We start from the raw sequence: 21,552 nt of genomic DNA, 5'->3' as shown, positions 1-21,552 counted from the left end.
TTTAAATTTTCCTTCTGCAACAAGCATGATTGATCTGGCATGAGCCTAATCATACGATATCTTAGAGTGCTTTTAACCCTCAATATTTTAAGAATCGGACTGAGAAAGTAGGCTGTTTTGAATCTGGCCTCTGCTTCGTAGTAGAGATTCCCTGATTGGCTAAAGCTGCCCATGTGACAAGCTTGCCTTAAAGGAGAAGCCCCTAATTTCTCTCAACTTCTGTCAGTCTTTGATTTTTTTTCTCCCTCCTCTGCCTTCTTCGATCCTCTCCCCCCTCCCCTCCAAGAAAAGAAAGAGGCTCCCGCTCTGCTCGGCTCCTCTCCCCCCCCCCCCTTCAAGAAAAGAAAGAAAGAGTCTGTGCTTGGCTCCCCCCCTTCTGAACCACCCTAACCATGTGCAGAAGACTTTTCTGTTTCAATGGGGAGGGGGGGAAGAGGAAGACCCGAGTTCAAATCGATCTGAATTCAACAGGATTGACAATGGAATAAACAAAGTAAGTGCAGAATCAGCCCTGCTTGCTGCCTGACTAGGCTCACCAGCCTTCTACTTCCTCCTCTCTGGAAAGAGGAAGGCCAGCCTCTCCAAAGCCAGGTCTTCTAGCCAATGTAGTTCCTTTGAAATTCAAATTACACTACCTGCTACCTGTTTATCATGCGTATACATCACTCTTTTAGCACCCATTTCCTCTCCAGAGGCATGTGCAGAACTTAAAGTTCTTGGGTAGGATTTGATCAGGGCTTCTAATTTTCAGTATCAAACTTGTCCCCGGAAGGAATGGAAGGGGTGAAGTGATCATAAATATTAGACCCCTGAGCAAGTACAGAGAATTCATTCCCCACCCTAGCCATCAGCAATCAAAATTAGCCTCCTGGGTTACAAACAAGGATTTCCCTGTCATTCTTCCAAGAAGAACCTCTCATTTTACAAGGTAAGCACTTGTCACGCACTGAGTCCCTGGGGGGGAAATGTCTTTTTCCATTATACTGCTTGTGATTCCAGAAACCACTGGGTCGTAGAGCATAAATCAAACTCACTGCACATGAATGCTTGGGTGCGTTTAGGACCGAATAACAGATTATGTATAACCTCAAAACGGTTGCTCCTTGGATGACGGCCGCACATTCCACTCCTGTCGGCTGTTTCTAAGACAGCTATCTAGTTGAGCACAGCGATTGGGCAACTGAACTTCACCCATCCCTCAAACAGGAATCATCAACTAGCATGATTCACTTAAGATTCTACCCTAGTGTCAGAAGTTGGACTCTAGAGGCTGCCAGCTTGAATTTAACATTAGCTGCTAGGATTTCTTCTGGCTCTCTTGAAGACATTGATTTAGGTAGGTAGGCCAGTGGATTATTGGAGTCAGGCATGAAAGGATTTGAACCAGGAATTCTGTGGCTTGGGGCAGAGATCAGGGCTGGTTTATCCATGTAGTACATGCTACAGGTACCACACCTCCAAGGACCCCTTTCCGTGCCTCTCCGTCTATTGATCAAGGCTGTAGCCTCCCTCCTTCCCCCTTTTCCCTATTTAAGGACACTTGGAGTGACACCTCTTTCCACTGGGGGGGGCCTCTACCCCCAGTCTGGCTGTTCCTGCAACAATTCTATTCTGCCAGGGCCCCCAAATCCTTAAACTGACTGGTGCTATGGGCCCTGTGAATCCTTTAACCACTCCTAGCAGAGATCTAGGCCAATGAGTTACTAGAACTGTGTAGGCTCTTTCTCCAAACCCAACTCTGGGCATAGAAAGGAAGAGGGCATCTATTAGCCCCTGGGACTGCAGACAAAATGAAAGCCCAGGACTGGCTTTGCATAAAGACAAGGTGACTGCCCTTTTGCCCTGCAAGAGCCCTACTCTTGTGACACTTTTGGCTCAAGCTTTTTGCTTTCCCTTGGCCCAAGTTCCCAGCCACAAAAACGGACCTCAGGGACCCAGGTTTGGAACATGAGGCCTATGCACCTTCTCCCATCATTGTTCCAGATTTTGTTCTCTGCTGCATTCTGGTCCTCTGGAATTCCATTGTAGCTGGCAGAATTCCTTAAATCCATTCCAGAATTGGATTATGAAAGGTTTGCCACACCATTTCTCCCCCCTGTGTTACCGGACTTAGGGATGCAAGTGCCCAGATGAGGATCCCTGAGTTCTACAACTCATCTCTGGGTGACAGAGCTCAGTTCCCCTGGAGAAAATGGTGGCCTTGGAGGGTGGGCTCCATAGCATTCAACTCCACTGAGATCCCACCCTGCCCCAAATCCCACCCACTCCCAGGTCCACCCCCAAAGTCTCCAGGTATTTCCCAACCCAGAGCTGGCAACCCTAGGTTGCACATGCACTTTAATAAAATGCTATGTGCACTTTCTTTTGAAATAAATTCTGCATACAAATTCTCCCACTCTAGGGCTGGAGTTAAATGGCACAGAGGTGGAGCCCCTCCTCCCCATCAGCCACAGTCCTGATCCAAATTAGGCCCCATGGCAATGTGGAAAGGATCTCCCCTACACTCACTTATCATTCCGTTTCACTCTCAAAGGATATAACGTCACAGAGTCCACCCTAAGCAGCCATTTTCTCAGTTGTCTAGGGATCACTCAGGAGATTCCCTGATCCTCTGTGATGGATGGCAATTCTACTCACCATCCAGGAGAGGGAATCCATTTGGAGAAACAGCAAAAGATGCCTCCCCCTGTTTGTGTATGTAGAGCTGTCAAGTTGCAGCCAATTAATGGCAACCCCAGCAAGGGGCTTTCAAGGGAAGTGAGAAGCAGAGGTGGTTTGCCATGGCTTCCTACTGGAGGCTGCCTTCTTTGGAGGCTAACCCTGTTTAGATTCTGAGATTGGATGAGATTGAGCTACACCATGCCACCTTCCCATGAGTCCCTGCTAATCTCACCTTGAAGCAGGAGAGGAAAGGGAAGGTGATTATAAGCCGGTTTGAGACTCCTTCTGGTAGAGAAAAGCACCATATAAGAACCAACTCTTCTTCCTCTTCTACCTCACAGGGAGTCTGTCGTGGGGAGAGGAAAGGGAAGGCGATTGTAAGCTGCTTTGAGACTTCTTCTGGTAGAGAAAAGTGGCACATTGGAACCAACTCTTCCTCTTCTTCTTCTTCTTCTCCCATCCATCCCAAGAATCAGACTGAGTGATAGCCCATAACAGGGGTTCCCAACATGGGCTAATATCTTTCTAAGGTGTCCACCAAATGTTTTTAGAAAGTGGGTGGGGCCAAGTAGGCCTGTTGCCCTGTAAAGTTTCTGATGGGTCATGGGAGATTGGCTGTGCAGATTTTGTACAATATTGCTTTGGCAGCAGCTGCCACCACAGTACTTTCAGTTGCTGAATAATTGAAGGTAAGATTCAGGAGGTTCTCTTTGGAGGGCTCCTGGCTCCACCTCCTATGGCAGCCATTTTGTGGATGCGTCCACCAAGGTGTGCCAGAATTCCAAAGATGCCTGCAAGCTCAAAAACGTTGGGGACCCCTGGCCTAGAAGGACATGCTTTTTTGGCACTTGCAATTTGAAGGCAATCTTTGTAGCTAGAAATCAAAGTTCAGCATGGTTGGTTCATTGTATAAGAGCAGGGGTAGTCAAACTGCGGCCCTCCAGATGTCCATGGACTGCAATTCCCAGGAGCCCCTGCCAGCAAATGCTGGCAGGGGCTCCTGGGAATTGTAGTCCATGGACATCTGGAGGGCCGCAGTTTGACTACCCCTGAATAAGAGAATGAGGGTGTCTCTCTGAAAACACCCAACAATTTCCTTGTTAAAAACCAAAAGCCAAATCATCTCTCAGCTGGGCCAGATAGCCTTGATGAGCCTGAAATCACAGATGCAAAATCTGTGCTCGGAAATCTATACCTGTGGATTATACTCCTGGCAAAGGCACAGCAGCAGGGGGCAGACGCAAAACGGACAGCCTTGTGGTCAGGCATCTGACATCGGTCCTCTCTCTGCATTTCTTTTGGCTTAGTGTTCTGCTACAGGCCAAGGTTCACGGTTCTAATTCGCTTCCCTCTTTCCCAATATCACAACCATCTTTGTATCCAATTTAACCCAACATACATACCTCTTCCCGACAAAAACATTGTCCTTAAGTAAAAATTTAACTGTATGAGGTTATATAAAAAGCGTTGAGCCTACTTGGAGGCATTTCAAACCTAAGAAGCTTCCTCACACAGAAGGCTTCCATTAGGACAGGGGGACCCTTTCCTCTTGGTTTCACCTGAGGTCCACAGGAGAGTGGAGAAGACACTGAGGAGGAGAGAAGGAAAACAAGGCAGCGGAAGATTTCAGCCTGCATTTTGTTGCTGTTGCTATTGTTCAGCATTCCTTTAGTGGGTGTTCCTTGTCCTGTCTGTATTTTCTTGCCATTCTAGAAATCAGTGGATATTTTTCTGATAGGGCCGCTTTGGATTTTTCATCTTGCTCCTTTGCTACAAGCGACCACCATGAGTTTTGCCGACATTCTGGACAACTTGGGAGGAATGGGGCATTTCCAAAGGATGTCCGTAGCCTTCCTGGCTATTCCACTCTTGATGCTGGCCTCTCACAACCTCCTGCAGAATTTCACAGCTGGAATCCCTGAACATCACTGCCAGATTCATATTACAGCCAATCACACCCGTTATGCCAATGCCACCGCAGAGCTGGGAGCGGACGGCCTCATTAGAATCGCCATCCCTTCGGATGGGAAGGGGAGGCTGGAGAACTGCCGGCGTTTTGTCACCACCCAGTGGTGGCTGCTTGACACTAATGCCACCATGATCGACAACACAACGTTGGATACTGAGCCATGTTCTGATGGGTGGACCTATGACAGGAGCATGTTCACCAGCACCATCATCAGCGAGGTGAGAGAGACAAATGGGAAACGTCATTGAGGGAGGGAGGTTGATAAGATCTGACAACAGACCCCATGACAGCCAGTATGATTAGAGTGCTGGGCTAGGAGACTCGGGTTTGCACCCTCATTCTGCCACAGTCATACTTTCTCATCCAGACCTACCTCACAGATTGGGTTGCCAGTTCTGAGTTGGGAAATAGCTGGAGCCTTCAGGGTGAGGCTTGAGGAGGGCCGGGTTTGAGGAGGGAAGGGACCTCAGCAGGGTAGGATACGGAGTCTACCCTCTGACGCAGCCATTTTCTCCAGATCAACTGACCTTGATCGTCTGAGGATCAATTGTAATAGCAGGATTGCTCCTGGAGGTTGGCAACCTTACTCACGGAGTTATTGTGGAGGAAGGGAGAATTATGCAGGTTGCTTTGGGTCTCCTTTGGGGAGAAAGGTAGGACATGTGAAGCAAATAATGCAGCTCAGGGTCACCCAACGGAGTTGATGGGCAACAGATTCAGGACTTCTTTGCTTAATTCCTTTGTTCAAGGAATTAAACTATAGAACCAGTGCTCTTCTGCCTTGACTAATGGTGCAGAAGATGAAAGTTTGGCACGTGTAATACAGGAATAAGAAAAACCACATTTGCCAAAACTCCCTCTTTTATGTAACTTCTCTGATGCATCTAGTCACAGTTTTCAGGATTAACAGTAGAAATGGATGTCCCCATCTGCTGGTGAATATTTGTGTGGCATCCAGCCACTCACCACCAACAGGTGGAATATTCAGTAATGTATGTTATGTAGCAAAGTGATTCCTGTAAGCCCTTAGCCACAGACCACACTTAAAATAAGAACCTTCTGTCTAATCTGGTGAGCTGGGTTCGATTCTGCACTCCCCCACATGCAGCCAGCTGGCTGACCTTGGGCTCACCACAGCACTGAGAAAACTGTTCTGACCAAGCAGTAATATCAGGGCTCTCTCAGCCTCACCCACGTCACAGGGTGTCTGTTGTGGAGAGGAAGGGGAAGGCAATTGTAAGCCTCTTTGAGGCTCCTTCGGGTAGAGAAAAGCGGCATATAAGAACCAGCTCTTCTTCTTCTTCTATGACAGAGGAAAACCCATACGTGACTTTATGAACTGTGTGTATGTTGTGGAGGAGCCTGGGAGCTGAATAAGACTTTGTAGGTCTTAAAGGGTTCCACCACCCTTTGAACTCTCACTCCAAATGGCCGGATGTTGTGAAGTTAACTATTTGGCACTTCCAATAGATCTGTTGCACAGATATCCTGTATTTCTTCCATCATGGCTTCTTTAGGCTTCCTAGGAGATTTGCCAACTGAGCACAAAACAGAATTACACCAGTTTTGCTTCTGTTACTCCACATGGTTCTGGGGCTGAGCTTTGCCTGCGGACACCCCATGGTAAGGGGAAAGCACTTTGTGCATGTTTGGAAGTACTCTTTCACCCTGAAGACATATTCCAGAATGGTAGCCATATTAACAACTACAGTCAAGAAAAGAGTTTTGCAGCCCCAAACATTTATTGTGGAATAAGCGCTCACAAGTCAAAGCCATCGCTCTCAGATCTGTTCATTTTTAAGGTGACACACAAGTTCCTTTGTTATCTTGTCTCTGAGACATTGAAAATAGCCTTCTAGGCTCAAAACACCAGGCCTTGATACAAGCCTGAGTTTGCGTCCAATGTCCTCACACAGTTTTGGTTCTCCTTCCCTCCCCTGCAGTGGGATTTGGTATGTGACTCACGGACTCTGCGGCAAATGGCTCAATCCATCTACATGGCCGGAGTGCTGATAGGGTCGGTGCTGTTTGGAAGCCTCTCAGACAGGTGAGCTGTAAAGGCCTGAAAAGGGCCTCAAGGGAGGGGGCCTGTTGCTGTGGTTATAAAATGAAGCCAGGTGGATTGGTGGCCCAGCCGTTTTCATAAGGAGTGAGTTGCTAACCTGGAATAGAAGTCTGTCAGTCATCAGCCTTCAGATGCACAAGAAAACTCACCCCTTGGATTAACATTTTAGCCTTAAAAGTGGCAATGGACTCAAACATTCTGATGTGAAAATGTCAGCTAAAATTGGCAGCCCTGTCCCATGTTTAGTCCTGCCAAGCCAAAGAGCAGGGTGACAGATATGCCTGCGATCAGGCGGGGTGAAGGAAAAACAGACAGGAGTGTCTATGGAGGGTGACCCCCCTACGACCCAGCCCCAATGCAAGCTTGTATATTCCTGTTTTGCAGGTTTGGCCGGAAGGCCCTCATCGTCTGGTGCTACTTGCAGATGGGGGTGTCGGGCGCCTGCACAGCCTTTGTGCCAAACTTTACTGCTTACTGTATCCTCCGCTTCCTGAGTGGAATGGCCATGTCGGGGATTTCGCTCAACTCTGTCTCACTCTGTAAGTAGCTCCATCCTTCTGCAGAGCCAGCATCCCTTCTGGGAGTCAACCTGGAGGTTGGAGAACATTTGGGCCTGATAAAGAGCTAAATATCTTCAGTCTCAATCAAGTCCTATAGAATCTTTTGTGGGGGGAGGTAGAGGGAGGGAGGTTACCATGCAGAGTCCCTGGAACGAAGCTGCCATATGGAGGATGGAGTGGTTGTTCTCTCTTGCCCCAGAGGGACAGACCAGAACCAATGGGATGAAATTAATTCAAAAGAAATTGCATCTAAACGTCCGGGGAAAGTTCCTGATAGTTAGAGCGGTTCCTCAGTGGAAGAGGCTTCCTCAGGAGGTGGTGGGTTCTCTATCTTTGGAAATTTTAAAAAAGAGGCTGATTCTGTGGAGGCTTAAGGGGGTGGCAGGTGACAGTGGATGAGTGATGGGGTTGTGAGTGTCCTGCATAATGCAGGGGGTTGGACTGGATGACCCATGAGGTCCCTTCCAACTCTATGATTCTATGATTCTAGGAAGCAGAAAGTTTCCAGGAGGCACTGAAGACATCCCAGTTACCAGGGGTTACCATAGGGAAACAGTTGCAGTCCAGGACAATCCCCACTGTGAAAAAGGGGCTGCATGAAACCTGACAACTATTAAAACATCCTGAATCTGTTCATTTATGGGAGAACATGAGGAAATGTTCCAAACTTTGAAATAATGATGCTTTACCCCCATCTTTCTTTCTTCGTTGAGACAACACTGTCAATGTTAAGTTCACAGTTTTAGAAGTGCTAACCTGCAAATATTGACTCATGCTATACCAGCACACATTTTAGCCTTTTCTTTTATACTTTAAAGTAACGTCATCATCATTCATAATAAAACAAAAGATTTCAAAGCCTTGTTCCTTGCCAATAACTGATGGCAAGAACCCCTTATTCCAGAGCTATGCCAATGAGTCAACGTCAGTTTCAGCTCACAACTTGGGCCATAGGTGAACCACGGACCAAATGATATCATAGCCCTAACTACATGCCCTGGGTCCACCACAAGGGCTTTCAGTCAGATGTGCCTTGTCAATTTCCTGCCGGGAACTCAATGGCCGAGCATGCAGGGACTATTCAGACCAGGACCTCAAGATGCGGTTTGGGCATGATGCTTAAGCCTTCCTCCCTGCACTGTTTTCAGACCTGAAACAGCTTGGTGTAGTGGTTAGAGCCAGCTTGGTGTCGTGGTGAAGAGCAGCAGTCTGTGATCTGGAGAACCAGGTTTGATTCCCCGTTCTTCCTCCACGTGCAGCCAGCTGGATGACCTTGAGGCAGTTACAGTTCTCTCAGAGCTCTCTCCATCCCACCCACCTCCGCAATGTCTGTTGTGGAAAGAGGAAGGGTGGGTAATAGTAAGCCACTTTGGGATGCCTTTGGGTAGTAAAAAGTAGGGTACAAATACAGCCCTTCTTCAGAAACAGCCATTGAGAGCTGCTGTTTATCCCACTGGGGACTTCTCGTATATGACTACACATAGGCTTCCACCACAGAGCAAAATAGGGCTGCCCTAGGCTGGAAAACTATGCAGGGTAATGGCCTAAGCACTCTCTCCCTCTGTGCACCATTGTCCTGAGTTGAATGGGATCCCCATGACCTGAGCTCCCCGCAGAGGATTTGTTGTATAGTGGGTACGATAGGGAACAAGCGAGGCACAGTCGTGCATTACCGCTCTTTATTATTTCTTATAGCTGTTGTTTTATACTGTTGTAACCCGCCACGAGCCGCAAGGGAGTGGCGGGTAATAAATCCAATAATAATAATAATAATAATAATAATAATAATAATAATAATAATAATAATAATAGCGATTCCAGGTTGAAAGCAACTGGGGACTTGCCTGGACAAGCCCCCAATATGGGCAGAGGTGGACATGCCCTTAGCTGAGCCTCGATTGGATCAGCAGAGCCTGATTGATTCAAACTCATCGGACCCCACGATTGGGAACCTGGCAGCTCATTGGCTGTCCAAGCCTCAAGTTCATTGGGTCCTGTGGTTGGGATCCAGCAGTTCAGTGGCTGTCCTTCGGGGCTGCTTGGATCCTGCTCCAGACCCCAAGCTCAGCCCTCTGCTGCCTCGCATACACAACAGGATTCATTGCGAACATCTGATGAGATGGGCCATTATAGTGAGCTTCCCTCTGAAAAGCAAAGGCTGAAAGTACACACCAGGATGGCAAGGTAGGGTACTAGGGAGACCACCGACTGGGGCTCATGATCACTCAGAGCACTTCACTGCCTGTTGTGGGGTGGAACACTGTGGCTCAGCGGTAGAGCATTTCCTTCACACTCAGAAGGTCCCTGGTTCAACCCCCAGGATCTCTAGTTAAAAGGACAAGGCAGGAGGTGATAAGAAAGACCTCTGACTGAGACACTGGAGAACCACTGCGATTCTGCATAAACAATGCAGACCTTGATACTGTGTCTCAATATAGATTTAATTTGGAATTGGAAAAGTCCTGGGATTTTGCTTTCAAAAGCTGTCTGGGTGGCACAAGGGGTCACCCAGAGAGAGTTTTTGTTAGTGAACCTCTGGGCATTCCTGAGCACCCCTGCTTCCTTGATTTTAGCCATCCTACACCTCTGGTCTCAGTTTCCAACCAGGAAAAATAACATCCTTGTTTTTGTGTCTTCCTTCATGCCAGGTATGGAGTGGATTCCAACGAAATATCGTGCCATCGTTGGCACTATCAATGGTTACTGCTATACCGCTGGGCAGTTTATCTTGGCTGGGGTGGCATATGCCATCCCCAACTGGCGCTGGCTGCAGCTCACTGTCTCACTACCATTCTTCATATTCTTCCTCTACTCCTGGTAGGTGGACATGCTGGATGAAGGCCTGGATCCCGTTCCTGGAGGTAGAGGGGGGTAGCTTTACAAGATTCTTGGCAATAGAAGTCAGGCTTCCCTCCTTCTCCAGCCAAAATGGTTTTGTAGAGAAAGAGTTGCAGGGGCAATCTGAAGGGATACTTTGCAGATGCAGGTCTCCTGAATAAATCATATAATCCTAGAGTTTAAAGGGGCCATACAGGCCATCTAGTCCAATCCCAACAAATTTTACTACTACTACTACTACTACTACTACTACTACTACTATTACTACATACCTCACAGGGTTGTAGTAGGGATAAAACAGCAGAGAAGAGAAAGATGTAACCTGCTTTGGGTTCCTGCTGGGGATAACGATCAGGATTTTAGTGAAATGAAATATATACAAATAATTTCCCTGTTCCGTCCTCTTCTCAGCTGTGGTTACCCAGGCCACAAGTGAATGCGCAGAAATCCATGCATGAAATCATGTGTATATGGCCTGCTGCTAAGTTTAGGACAGTGATGCCAAAGTAGAATTAGAAGAGGAATACAGCAGAAGTTCTCCAATCTTCTCTAGGTCCAAAAGAAAAGAACAGCTGATAGTGCCCTACTTCCCAAATTACATTGGAGTGATAGGCCAGTGAGGGCATAGAATCTAATTCCATACATGTTAAATAATGCACTTTCGATGTGCTTTTGCAGCTGGATTTTCCTGTGTGAAACAATAAAATGTACTTCTAAAGTATACTGAAAGTGCTTTATCCATGTGTGGAGTAAGACGAACCCAAGGCTTCCTCTTTTCCATGGGACAATCAACTACAACTGCTTCTAGTTTCTCCTTCCCATTACACCCTGGCCACTATACTCCAAAGCTTTCCAGCTGCTACCCAAACCATGTTTTCCCTTGTGTTTGCAGGCTCTTTGTTGAGTCAGCACGCTGGCTGGCCATCTCAGGACAGCATAAACGGGCTGTGACGGGCCTGAAGAGAGCTGCCAGGATCAACGGAAGGAAGAAAGAAGGAGATGAACTCAGTGTTGAGGTAGAACAAGGAAGAAGAGTTGATTTTATACCCTGCTTTTCTCAACCAGGAGTCTCAAAGTAGCTTACAATTGCCTTCACTTCCTCTCCCCACAACAGCCTCACCTACCTCACTGGGATGTCTGTTGTGGGGAGAGGCAGGAAAGGTGATTGTAAACCGTTTTGAGGCTCCTTCAGGGAATGAAAAGCAGAGTGCCAAAAAAGTTCCTCTTCTTGTTTTAAGAAATAACCAGGGAATCCTGGGGTTATGTGAGAATTCCCTAGGGCTTATGTGGCCTTTCCCAGAAGTTCAAATGGCGGCTGACATCGCAAGATGTTACTGGAGCCCATTTCCCCCGTTGTTCTACAGGCCTAGTCTCTTTCTCCACAATTAAAAAATGATACTTGAGTGATGTGTTGATGGGCTGGCTCCTGCAGCTTACTTCAGCACCCAATTATTATGCATTATTATTATTTATTTATTATATTTCTATACCACCAAAAGTAAAGCAAGACAAAGGGAGAAAAAGATAAGAGAAGGTGCTGAAATTATGCATGTCATTGAGAGAGAGAGAGAACTTTCTTGTGGCTCCAGAACTTCGATTCACTCAGTGAAATTGATTGGCATTGGTTTCAGGAGTGATGAAAGGAAATACTTCTTTACATAATGGACTTGGGAATCAAAGATGTGGTGAGGGCCACTCATGTAAGTGGCTTTTTGAAAAATAATTACACAAATTAACTAATGATATGGGAATGGAGAGGGGAGCACGGGCACAAGGGTGGGACAACACTAGCAAGACTGTTGTGTGTTCCTCCCTCCACACAGGCTTGCCCCTAGTTGCGCCCTGATGTGAAGTGCTATAAAGCAGGGGTCCTCAACCCCCGGTCCGCGGCCTGGTACCGTGCCGTGAAGGCCATGGTACCGGGCCGCTAGCGGCCGCACCTGCCTCCCCCCTCGCAGCGAGAGGGGGGGAAAGAGGTAGGCGTGGCCACCGGCACGCCAGCGATGCAAACGCGCACGCGCGGAGCTGCCGCGCATGCATGTTTGCACCCCCTGCCGGCGAAAACGCGCACGCGTGGCAGCTCTGCGCATGCGTGTTAGCGCCAACTAGTGGCAAAAACGCACATGCGCGCTTACTGCACGTGCACGTTTACGGGCCGACGGCTCTCTCCCACCCTCGGAGGCGGTCCCCAACTACAAGAAGGTTGACAGCAGATCTAGTTTGGGCGGTTTCCCTCATCTTGAGGCAAATCTGTCAAAACTCATGCCAGCCCCTGCACAGCCTCGGGTTGCTGATGACGTCATATGGAAGCAGCACTAAAACCCACCAGCAACTATAGGCTGTCCAGGGGCAAACTCCTCATGCAGAAACGGTTTGGTTGGCTTCAAAAAGACATTAGACCAATTAATGGGCAAGAGATCCACCAATGGCTGCATACAAGCCATGGTAACTAAAGGGAACTTCCAGAGGCAGTAAACCTCTAAATGACAGTGCTAGGAGGCAACGCCATGAGGAGGACTTGGCTTCTGTGCGCTGTTGGTCTCCAGAGCAACTGGCTGACAACTGTGAGCATTAGGATGCTGGATTAAGTGGCCCACTGGTCTGGTCCAGCAGGGACTGTTCTTGTGTTCTTATGACTTGTGGGTATTTGACAATGCTCATAACCTTGAGCAAGAAGACTTCTGGTTCTAAGGCCAAAAATGTATTTTCTCTCAACTGAAACATCCGAAACAGATGGGAATTAAGTGCTGCATGTGTGAGATGGAGGAAATGAACATTTTCAAATGCTGTTCATATTGTCTTCTAGCTCTTTGACAGTCATTTGGCCAATTCATTTGCAAAATGCCTGAGATTGGCAAAAATATGCCCCCAATTCGTCTGTTTATGTGACAATATTTGGAATCCTCGTTTTGATCCCCCATGTTATCTGTCTGTGGTTCCCCTAGTTTGGACCCTGTTTTCTTCCCTTCTCTTTCAGGTTTTGAAATACAACTTGCAAAAGGAGCTCTGCTCCACTAAATCTAGCCACAGCATGGCTGACTTAGTCCGGACCCCTGGCATGCGCAGAATCTCTACCGGGGTCTCCCTTCTCTGGTAAGTCTTCCCTGTTCTGGTTTCTCTTTCCAAGGTTCTATTGCTTTCCAACAAGCTGAAACACATTTGGGTAAAGGGGAAGAAATATCCCAGCAGCTTCTTCCTGGGGGGGGTGTCTAGCCTGGTGTCAGGTGGGGCATCTGGCAGGTAGCTGTGATGGTGGGTGGTGGGAAGGGTCATGACTCATGAGTGGACAGGGGAAGGCTGCCCGGACAGGGTCGAGGGTGGGTTTGATCAGCAAGGGGGGGTGAGCAAAGGTCCTGTTGGGAGGCTTTCTGATCTGTTCTTGCCCACCCCAGGTTTGCCACCAGCTTTGCCTATTATGGGCTAGCCATGGACCTGCAGAACTTTGGCTTCAACATCTACATAACCCAGCTGATCTTTGGTGTTGTTGACATCCCAGCTAAGTTCATCTCGGTGATGACCATCACATTCATAGGACGCCGGTTTTCACAAGCGTTGGCTCTCATCTTGGCTGGGTTGTGTATCTTGGCCAATATCTTTGTGCCTCAAGGTGAGCGTCCTATTCCAATGGGAACATTCTTGTCAAGTCAAAAATGGACAGAAGTTCAAAATTCAACTGTACAAAAGTGCCGGATGTTTTGGACAAGGAGATTTTCAAATGTAAACACTTGACATTTCAACATGGGGGTGGCCAATTCCAGGGGTAAATGTTGTGGCAATGGCCCATTATGCATCCATAACTTACTGCAGATTTTAAGAGCAGTAAACCTTTAATCTTGACTTTAGATTCTGTGCTCACTTTACTCACCATTCTTTCCCCCCCTGGTGTATCTATTCTGCAACTACTATTTTAAAAACGCACTTTTCTAGATCGGGGTGAAATGTCATTAGGAACACGTGGTGGGTAGTGTCCAAAGATTTTCTTCCAATTTGCACATTTGCCCTATTGTGTCTGCGCAGTAGCATCCAGTAAACGCCTTCCATTTAAATCCTCATGGTTCAGGGTTTGCACATACATTTTAGTATTGGTTTGTTGAACAAAAGGAAAGGCTTGCACATGCATTTTAGCATTAATTCATTGGATGGAAGGGAATAGAAAGGAATGCAGCCAAAAGGGGGGAAACAACGTTGAAACTGACAAGACAGTTTTTGAAATGGACAAGCGGCTGCTAAACCCTGTTTAAACCCTCTTGCACTCTTCTTTCCAATGGATCAGTCTCAAGCAATTCTTAAGTTCAGCAGTATGCAGAAAGGTCATGTGGCTCAGCTGCCATTTTAATGTTAGGCTTCTATTCTAATTCTGCGCTGGCAATCACCCCCCCCCCCCATTTTGTTTAAATGCAGCACTGAAATCCTTTTCACTTTCTTTTGCACTGGGGACACTCCAATCCCATTTTCAAGTCAATACCTGCATAGAAAAACTTTGTGAATTTTCTCCATTGCAGGCTGGATTCTGGAGATTTTTGGTGGGGGGATCACTTTGGCATGAAACTGGGTCACTGTGGGTGGGCAGGTAGTTGTGAGTTCCTGCACTGTGCAGGGGGTTGGACTAGATGACCCTGGAGGTCCCTTCCAACTCTATGATTCTATGATTCCTTTTGAAACTCTCTCCCTGTCATTTTAATTTTTAAATATTCAGTGATCTGAGACTAGTGATAGTCTTATATTGATAGACTCACTTGTTAAAAAATTTTAAAATAAAAACTAGGAGGAAATGGGTCTTGAATGCATATGAGGATGGCAAAAGGTGTAGAGTAGACAGAATGACCTCCATGTGGGAGGGGAGTGACTTTCAAGGTGCAGCAAAAGGGCAGAATAGGAAATCCAAGGTGGTTGTTGTTGTTATTTACTTTATAGCCTGCCACTCCCAGGCTAGATAGTTTGTGGCAATTTATATAGCAATGTAATCTATAAGCTGTATGCTTTTGAATTACTTTTGGTTTGGAAGCGAAACAAGGAAAAAACTGGCACAAAAGCACTGTCAGAAAACCCAGGGAAACAGCAAGTAGAAAGCAAAATGAGCGCTGAAGGTAGAATAATCATTGCAGAATAACAAAGAAAACCCCAGATGTGCACAGTGAAAGTGAGGGGAAACACTTGTGCTCTTTTTAAGGTTTAGAATTTACCAAGAAATAGACCTTCCCCACATTGATCGCTAGCACAGACAGTTCTGGTTCTAACTGGTGACTCTCATCTATTCCCTAGATCTGACTAGTCTGCGTATGACATTCGCTGTGATTGGTAAGGGCTCACTGGCAGCCTCATTCAACTGTGCCTACATCTTTTCTGGAGAGCTTTTCCCAACAGTGATCAGGTAGGTCAGGCAAAAAAAAGCGGATGCTGGTTCATGCTGCATCCACTGAATTCCAGAAATCAAATCTCTGACTTTGAACCAGAGATTGCTATGAAGGCTTATCAGAATCTCATTCATTGGTTCCATCAGTTTGTTTATTCATTCATTCATTGATTCATTCAATGTGGGGGGGGGGTGATGTCCCGAGTTCGCTGACCTCAGCCTCAACCATAGACCTGGCAGAAGAGCTCCGTCTTGCAGGCCCTGCGGAAAGCTGAGCCCGCAGCTCACCTGGGAGCTCATTCCACCAGGTAGGGGCCAGGACCGAAAAGGCCATGGCCCTGGTCGAGGCCAGGCACGCTTCCTTAGGGCTGGGAATGATCAATAGGTTCTCACCCGCAGAGCGTAAAGCCCTGCAGGGAGCATAGGGCGGCAGGCGGTCCCTCAGGTATGTGGGTCCCAACTCACGTATGGCCTTGAAGGTTAGAACCAGAACCTTGAACCGGATCCGGGCAGCTATTGGTAGCCAATGCAGGTGCCTCAGCACAGGCTGGATGTGGGCCCTCCAAGGTGTGCCAGTGAGGACCCTAGCAGCTGCGTTTTGTACCAGCTGAAGTTTCCGGGTCAGGGACAAGGGTAGGCCAGCGTAAAGCGAGTTACAGAAATCTAATCTGGAGGTGACTGTGATTGTGATTCTCTTCCACCAGGCATTGGTTTGAGACTGGGATGGAGACTGGGGTAGTAAGATTGGGTCCCTCCCTCTTTTTGTGATCTGTATCCCTCCTTAGGCTAACATCACCACAGGTCATCTAGTGGGACACTACAACGATGAGCAGAAGGGTCAAGGGTCCACAAGGGAGAGTAGAATATTGTTTGTTGCCACCATAAATTTTATCAGGGTTCTAATATTGATTTTATTTTTAATGTAAACGGCCACAAGCTGACCGGGCCAAGAGTGGTGGTCTATAAATTTAATTAATTAATTAATGGTTTATATATAAAATTAATTAACCCAATGAACAAACCCCTTCTGGAGCCATCATGAAACGCCAAGTTTTCATGAAACCCTGATTGAGAAAGCTTGCATTGGAAGGTAGATTCTATGGCATTATACCCTGCTAAGGTCCCTCCCCAAATCATGCCCTCTTCTGCCCTCCAAATTTCCAGGAATTTCCCCACCCATGGCTGGCAGCCCAGAAAATCAGGGGCATTCCAAGGGTGAAGAGCAGGGGTAGTCAAACTGCGGCCCTCCAGATGTCCATGAACTACAATTCCCATGAGCCCCTGGGAATTGTAGTCCATGGACATCTGGAGGGGCGCAGTTTGACTACCCCTGGTGAAGAGGGTCAGCTTGACTGAAACAGCTGAGGGTCATGTGAGGGAGTGGAATCATGTTGTTTCATTTCCTGCCACAGGCAGTCAGGGATGGGCCTTGGAGGAACCATGGCCCGTGTGGGCAGCATGATAGCGCCTCTGGTGAAGATGACTGGGGAATTTTCCCCCGCCCTGCCACTGATCATCTACGGAGGAGCACCCATCATTTCAGGCATCGCCACCTGCTTCCTTCCTGAGACCAGGAACGTCCCGTTGCCAGAGACTGTCGAGCAGGTGGAACTGCGGTGAGTCTAAGCATTTAGAAAATTTAGAATTTAGAAATTTAGAAATGGTGGAGGCTCTTAGCAGTTGGAAGTAGACGTGTGTGATTCGATTCGATCCAGCTGAAAAGTAACTGAATCAACTGAATGTGGTCCGAACGCCATTTCCCAATAAGTTTAAATGGCTGAATCAATCTTGCTCGCGATTTGGCGCAATTCAGCGATTTGTGCAAGTGGCTGTTTAAAGGGAAAGGGGGAAGTTCACCTTTTTAATCTTTCCAGGGCTATGGGGGGGGGGGGTTTGAAGCAGAGGCACCAAAGTTGCAGTGTAACTACAGGAGCCTCTCCCCAAAAGAACCCCTAAGTTTCAAAAAGATTGGACCAGGGGATCCAATTCTAGGGACACCCAAAGAGGGTGTCCCCTTCCAACCCCCCCCCCTTATTTCCTATTGTGAGAACAGACCAGGGTATCTGTTGTGGGGAGAGGAAAGAAAAGGTGTTCATAAGCTGCTATGAGGCTCCTTCGGGTAGTGAAAAGCTGGGTTTAGAATAAGCCAGCTCTTCTTCCTCTTTAGTTTGCTCCGGGAAATCTCACTCTTATACCTGTGTTTCTCCAGTCTTTTAAACCTGCTGAGAAGTAAGTGCATTTGCATTTGCCCCCATTCCTTGTATATTCATTTAATTTCTTGTCTCTGCCTTTTAAGGTCAAGGCCCAACCAAGAAAACGAACTGCAGATGAAGGTTCTTCTCCCCTCCACCAAGCCTGACCCAGACAAAAACAGCAGCTAAAGGAAAAGAAACACAGACATTCCCTGACAACCCCCCCACCTAATCCTGACCTGCTTCTGTGCATGAGAGTTCTTTCAGGCTTCCATCCCCATCCCCTGAGTCTGTAAAATGTCTGCCGGGGACAGGTGTGTCTAAACAGGCATGCCTCTACAGTGTCTCTGCAAAATGTCAGGCATGCATGTGGGCATACAAAGCTTTCCCCTCCACCCCCACCCCACCCTATCGTAATGAAATGTGGCTGAACGTATGGGAACTGCTGCCCCACTGCAACGGGCACAGCTAAGCCCACTGGGACGCTCTGAAACTGGGGGAAGCACTCTGAATGTATTTGAAGACAATGGAAACAAGCCCCACTTCTGAACCTGGAGCAATACAGGCTGCTTCTGGATAAACGATCAATACGGACACTGAAGAGCGTGCGGAGAAGCATGATTCTGGGAAGAGGCTGCTGATCAACAGGGGGTTACAAGTCCACGAGCATGTCTACTGTGCAGTGTTATAAAAGACACAGGGTGGTGCAGTGGTTAGAGCATTAGACTAGGATCTTTCACAGCCATGAAGGCTCTCTGGTGGACCTTGGGTTAGTCACTTTCTCTTGGCCTGGCCTACCTCACAGGGTTGTTGTGAGGAGGAAATGGAAGAAGGGAGAATAATGCTGTAATGGTGACCAGATTTTAACATTGGTAAAGTGGGACACCATTGACCCGGGGGGGGGGGATTCTCGATTAAAATTTGGTCTATATGGAGCAACAAAAATTTTCATTGAACGAATAGAATGCAAAAATAGTATTGTAATATATATTTTTTAATTTCAACATAAGTACAATTTGCCAGGTGCCCTCAGATGTCCCTTCAAAAGTGGGACAATCTGGTCACCTTATGCTGTAAGCCACTTTTGGTCCCCATAGGGGTGGGGAAGCAGTGTATAAATCAATGAGTGCCAAAGAGTTAAAGCAGGAGTCTCTTTGCCTTTTCGAGCCATAGGGCAACTTTGGAAATCTGACACAAGGCAGGGAGCACAACCACAAAATGGCTGCTATAGGAGGTGGAGCCAAACACAAAAAGTCAGAGAGTGAGGTTATGCACAGCCTTGCTTACAAACAGGCTCTTGGCTCTTTCTTTGTGGAGGGGAGGCAAGAACAAGTTGGAGGTTCATCCTTTTCAAAATGAAAGCTGCAAACTCTGAGAATCTTATGCATATTTAGTGCAATGCTATATTGATATAATGTTATTAAATGGTCAATTTTTGAAAAAAAACCCAAATGATGAGAAAACCTTCTGTGTGGGAGCAATGTTGTCGATGTGCTGTTTTAGTAGCGGCAGCAGAAGAGATACTGCTCAAGCTTGTTCCCACGTGGGAAAGAACATAGTTGAAAAGGGAAATGTATCTTCAATGCCATTTGGAAATGGATGGGCCGAGACGCCCCCCCCCCCCCAAAAAAAAATTCAAACACAGCCAACTTGTAAAAACTGAGGCTGGGGCAATATGTTAATTACTTGATTCTCCTTTTCAGGAAAACAAAAAGGGACAAGTATACTGATCAAACACTTCTGTGACATTTTAAATTATTCTCTGATTATAGAGCAAATATTTGCATGTTATCTTGTTCAACCTTGTGATGGGTCCATGCCTGATGGAGCCTCCGATTTACGGATGAGGCTTTTGCTTAAGGACCATAGCCACTTCCAGACCCCAGAGTTTCGGCCCCCTAATACTCTGTTCAATTAAAAATCTTCCTTAGTAGCCTGGTAAGTTATTGGTTCTGTCTGACCTACCTCACAGGGTTGTTGTGAGGATTAGGAAATAAAGATAAATTTATGAAGCATTTTCATAAAATCATAGAATCATGTTGGAAGGGACCTCTTGGATCATCCAGTCCAACCCCCTGCAGGACACTCACAACCCTCATCTACTGTAACCTGCCACCCCCCTGAACCTTCACAGAATCAGCCTCTCCGTCAGATGGCTACCCAGCCTCTTTTAAAGATTTCCAAAGGCGGAGAACCTCCCACCTCCCAAGGAAGCCTGTTCCACTGAGAAACCGCTCTGTCAGGAACTTCTTCCCAATGTTTAAACGGAATTTCCTTTGGATTAATTTCATCCCATTGGTTCTGGTCTCTCCCTCTGGGGCAAGAGAGAACAACTCTGCTCCATCCTCTATATGGCAGCCTTTTAAATACTTGAAGACGTTTTCAGATCCCCTCTCTGTCATCTCCTCTGTCATCCAGACCTGACAGCCTGCATTGTATAATGGTTAAAGTATTGTCTAGGATCTGGGCAATCCAGGTTCGATTCCTCATTCTGCCATGGAAGCTTGCCGGGTGACCCAGAACTAGTCACATGCTCAACCTAGCCTATTTCGCATGTTTATTGTGTTAATACCACGGAGGAGGCAAGAATGTTTTAAGACTTTGGGTCCACCATGGAGAGAAATATGGGGATTCAATGAAGTTAATCTAATTAACACATTAAGGTCAAGAATAATCATTTATGTGTCCCAGTTCTCTTTCTCACTCAACTGTCTCAAACAAACATCCATTCATGGATTTTTAAAAAGAGAAACGTCATGATTTTAAAGACTGGATGTCTCCCACAATTCCCTGCAGATCCTAGCTTGAGAGCCAGCTTAGTGTAGTGGTTAAGAGAGCCAGGTTTGTATAATGGTTAAGAGCAGCAACCTCTAATCTGGAGAACCAGGTTTGATTCCCCACTCTTCCACATGCAGGGGACCTTGGGCCTGTCACAGTTCTCTCAGAACCCTCTCAGCATCACCTACCCCACAGGGTGTCTGTTGTGGGGAGAGGAAAGGGAAAGCAATTGTAAGTCACTTTGAAACTCCTGGTAGAGAAAAGCGGCATATAAGAACCAATTCTTCTTCTTCCTCTTCTTCTTCTTCTTCGGACTGAACATGTGATCTTCTGAATGCAAAGCAAGTGTTCCAGTGTCCCCGACCTGTATTTAGAACCATTTTTTCTCTGGTAAATTTATCATACGATCTAGATCACGGGTAGTCAAACTACGGCCCTCCAGATGTCCATGGACTACAATTCCCATGAGCCCCTACCATCTATATCCCCCTTGATAGCTACTTATCACGGATGCTTTAGCCAGGGGTGACTCCCATGGGAGTTGTAGTTTATGGACATCTGGAGAGCCACAGTTTGGCTATCCCTGCTTTAGGCTGATCCTGCAACTACTTAGGAGACCACCTATTTGAGTAACAGGACCAAGACCTGACACACCCATGTTCAAATCCCCACACATCCAGGACATTTGTTGGGTGTCCGTCCCATCAACCACAATGATTGGTGTCAGTACATAAATGGAGGACAGGATAATCATGCATGCCCCTCAATTTCTTGGAAGAAGAGGGGAAGGGAAAATGTAGTTTGTAGGTAGCTAAGTTTGCATTGTACGCCCAAAATGTTATTATAGTGGCAGACCTGTAAACCGCATGTGTGACAGTGTACAGACACGGTCACTATGGAATGGCCTAGGCCAACGTGGCCTTGGAGCCCTGAGGCAACTGACTTGGCTTTGGGTCTACACAGCAGCTATAGCAGACCCCTTCCCAGGGTAGCCATGATGGTAGAACAGCTAGATATGAGCCCAGGAGCACCTTAGAGACAAACAGATTTTTCAAGTTAGGATCTTTCAAGAGTTAAAGCTCCCTTCATCATATTTTCTTTGGCTAATGCAAATGAAAATCTCGTCTTTCAGCAGG

General features: G+C 47.0%; 1 protein-coding gene across 1 annotated transcript; it reads left to right on the top strand.

Annotated features, from left to right (window-relative positions):
- The first annotated feature begins 4,140 nt into the window (after positions 1-4,140).
- LOC143833475 (solute carrier family 22 member 6-A-like) lies at positions 4,141-19,653 on the top strand. The gene is made up of 10 exons (XM_077329345.1): positions 4,141-4,848; positions 6,574-6,677; positions 7,080-7,234; positions 9,904-10,072; positions 10,986-11,109; positions 13,071-13,186; positions 13,486-13,700; positions 15,356-15,464; positions 16,859-17,062; positions 17,743-19,653. The coding sequence occupies exons 1-10, from the start codon at positions 4,447-4,449 to the stop codon at positions 17,825-17,827; spliced, it is 1,683 nt and encodes a 560-aa protein (XP_077185460.1). The 5' UTR covers positions 4,141-4,446; the 3' UTR covers positions 17,828-19,653.
- The last annotated feature ends 1,899 nt before the right edge of the window (positions 19,654-21,552 follow it).

This window comes from Paroedura picta, chromosome 1, assembly GCF_049243985.1.
Source record: "Paroedura picta isolate Pp20150507F chromosome 1, Ppicta_v3.0, whole genome shotgun sequence".
Taxonomy (NCBI): Eukaryota; Metazoa; Chordata; class Lepidosauria; order Squamata; family Gekkonidae; genus Paroedura; species Paroedura picta.
This window is presented reverse-complemented; position numbering and strand designations above follow the sequence as displayed.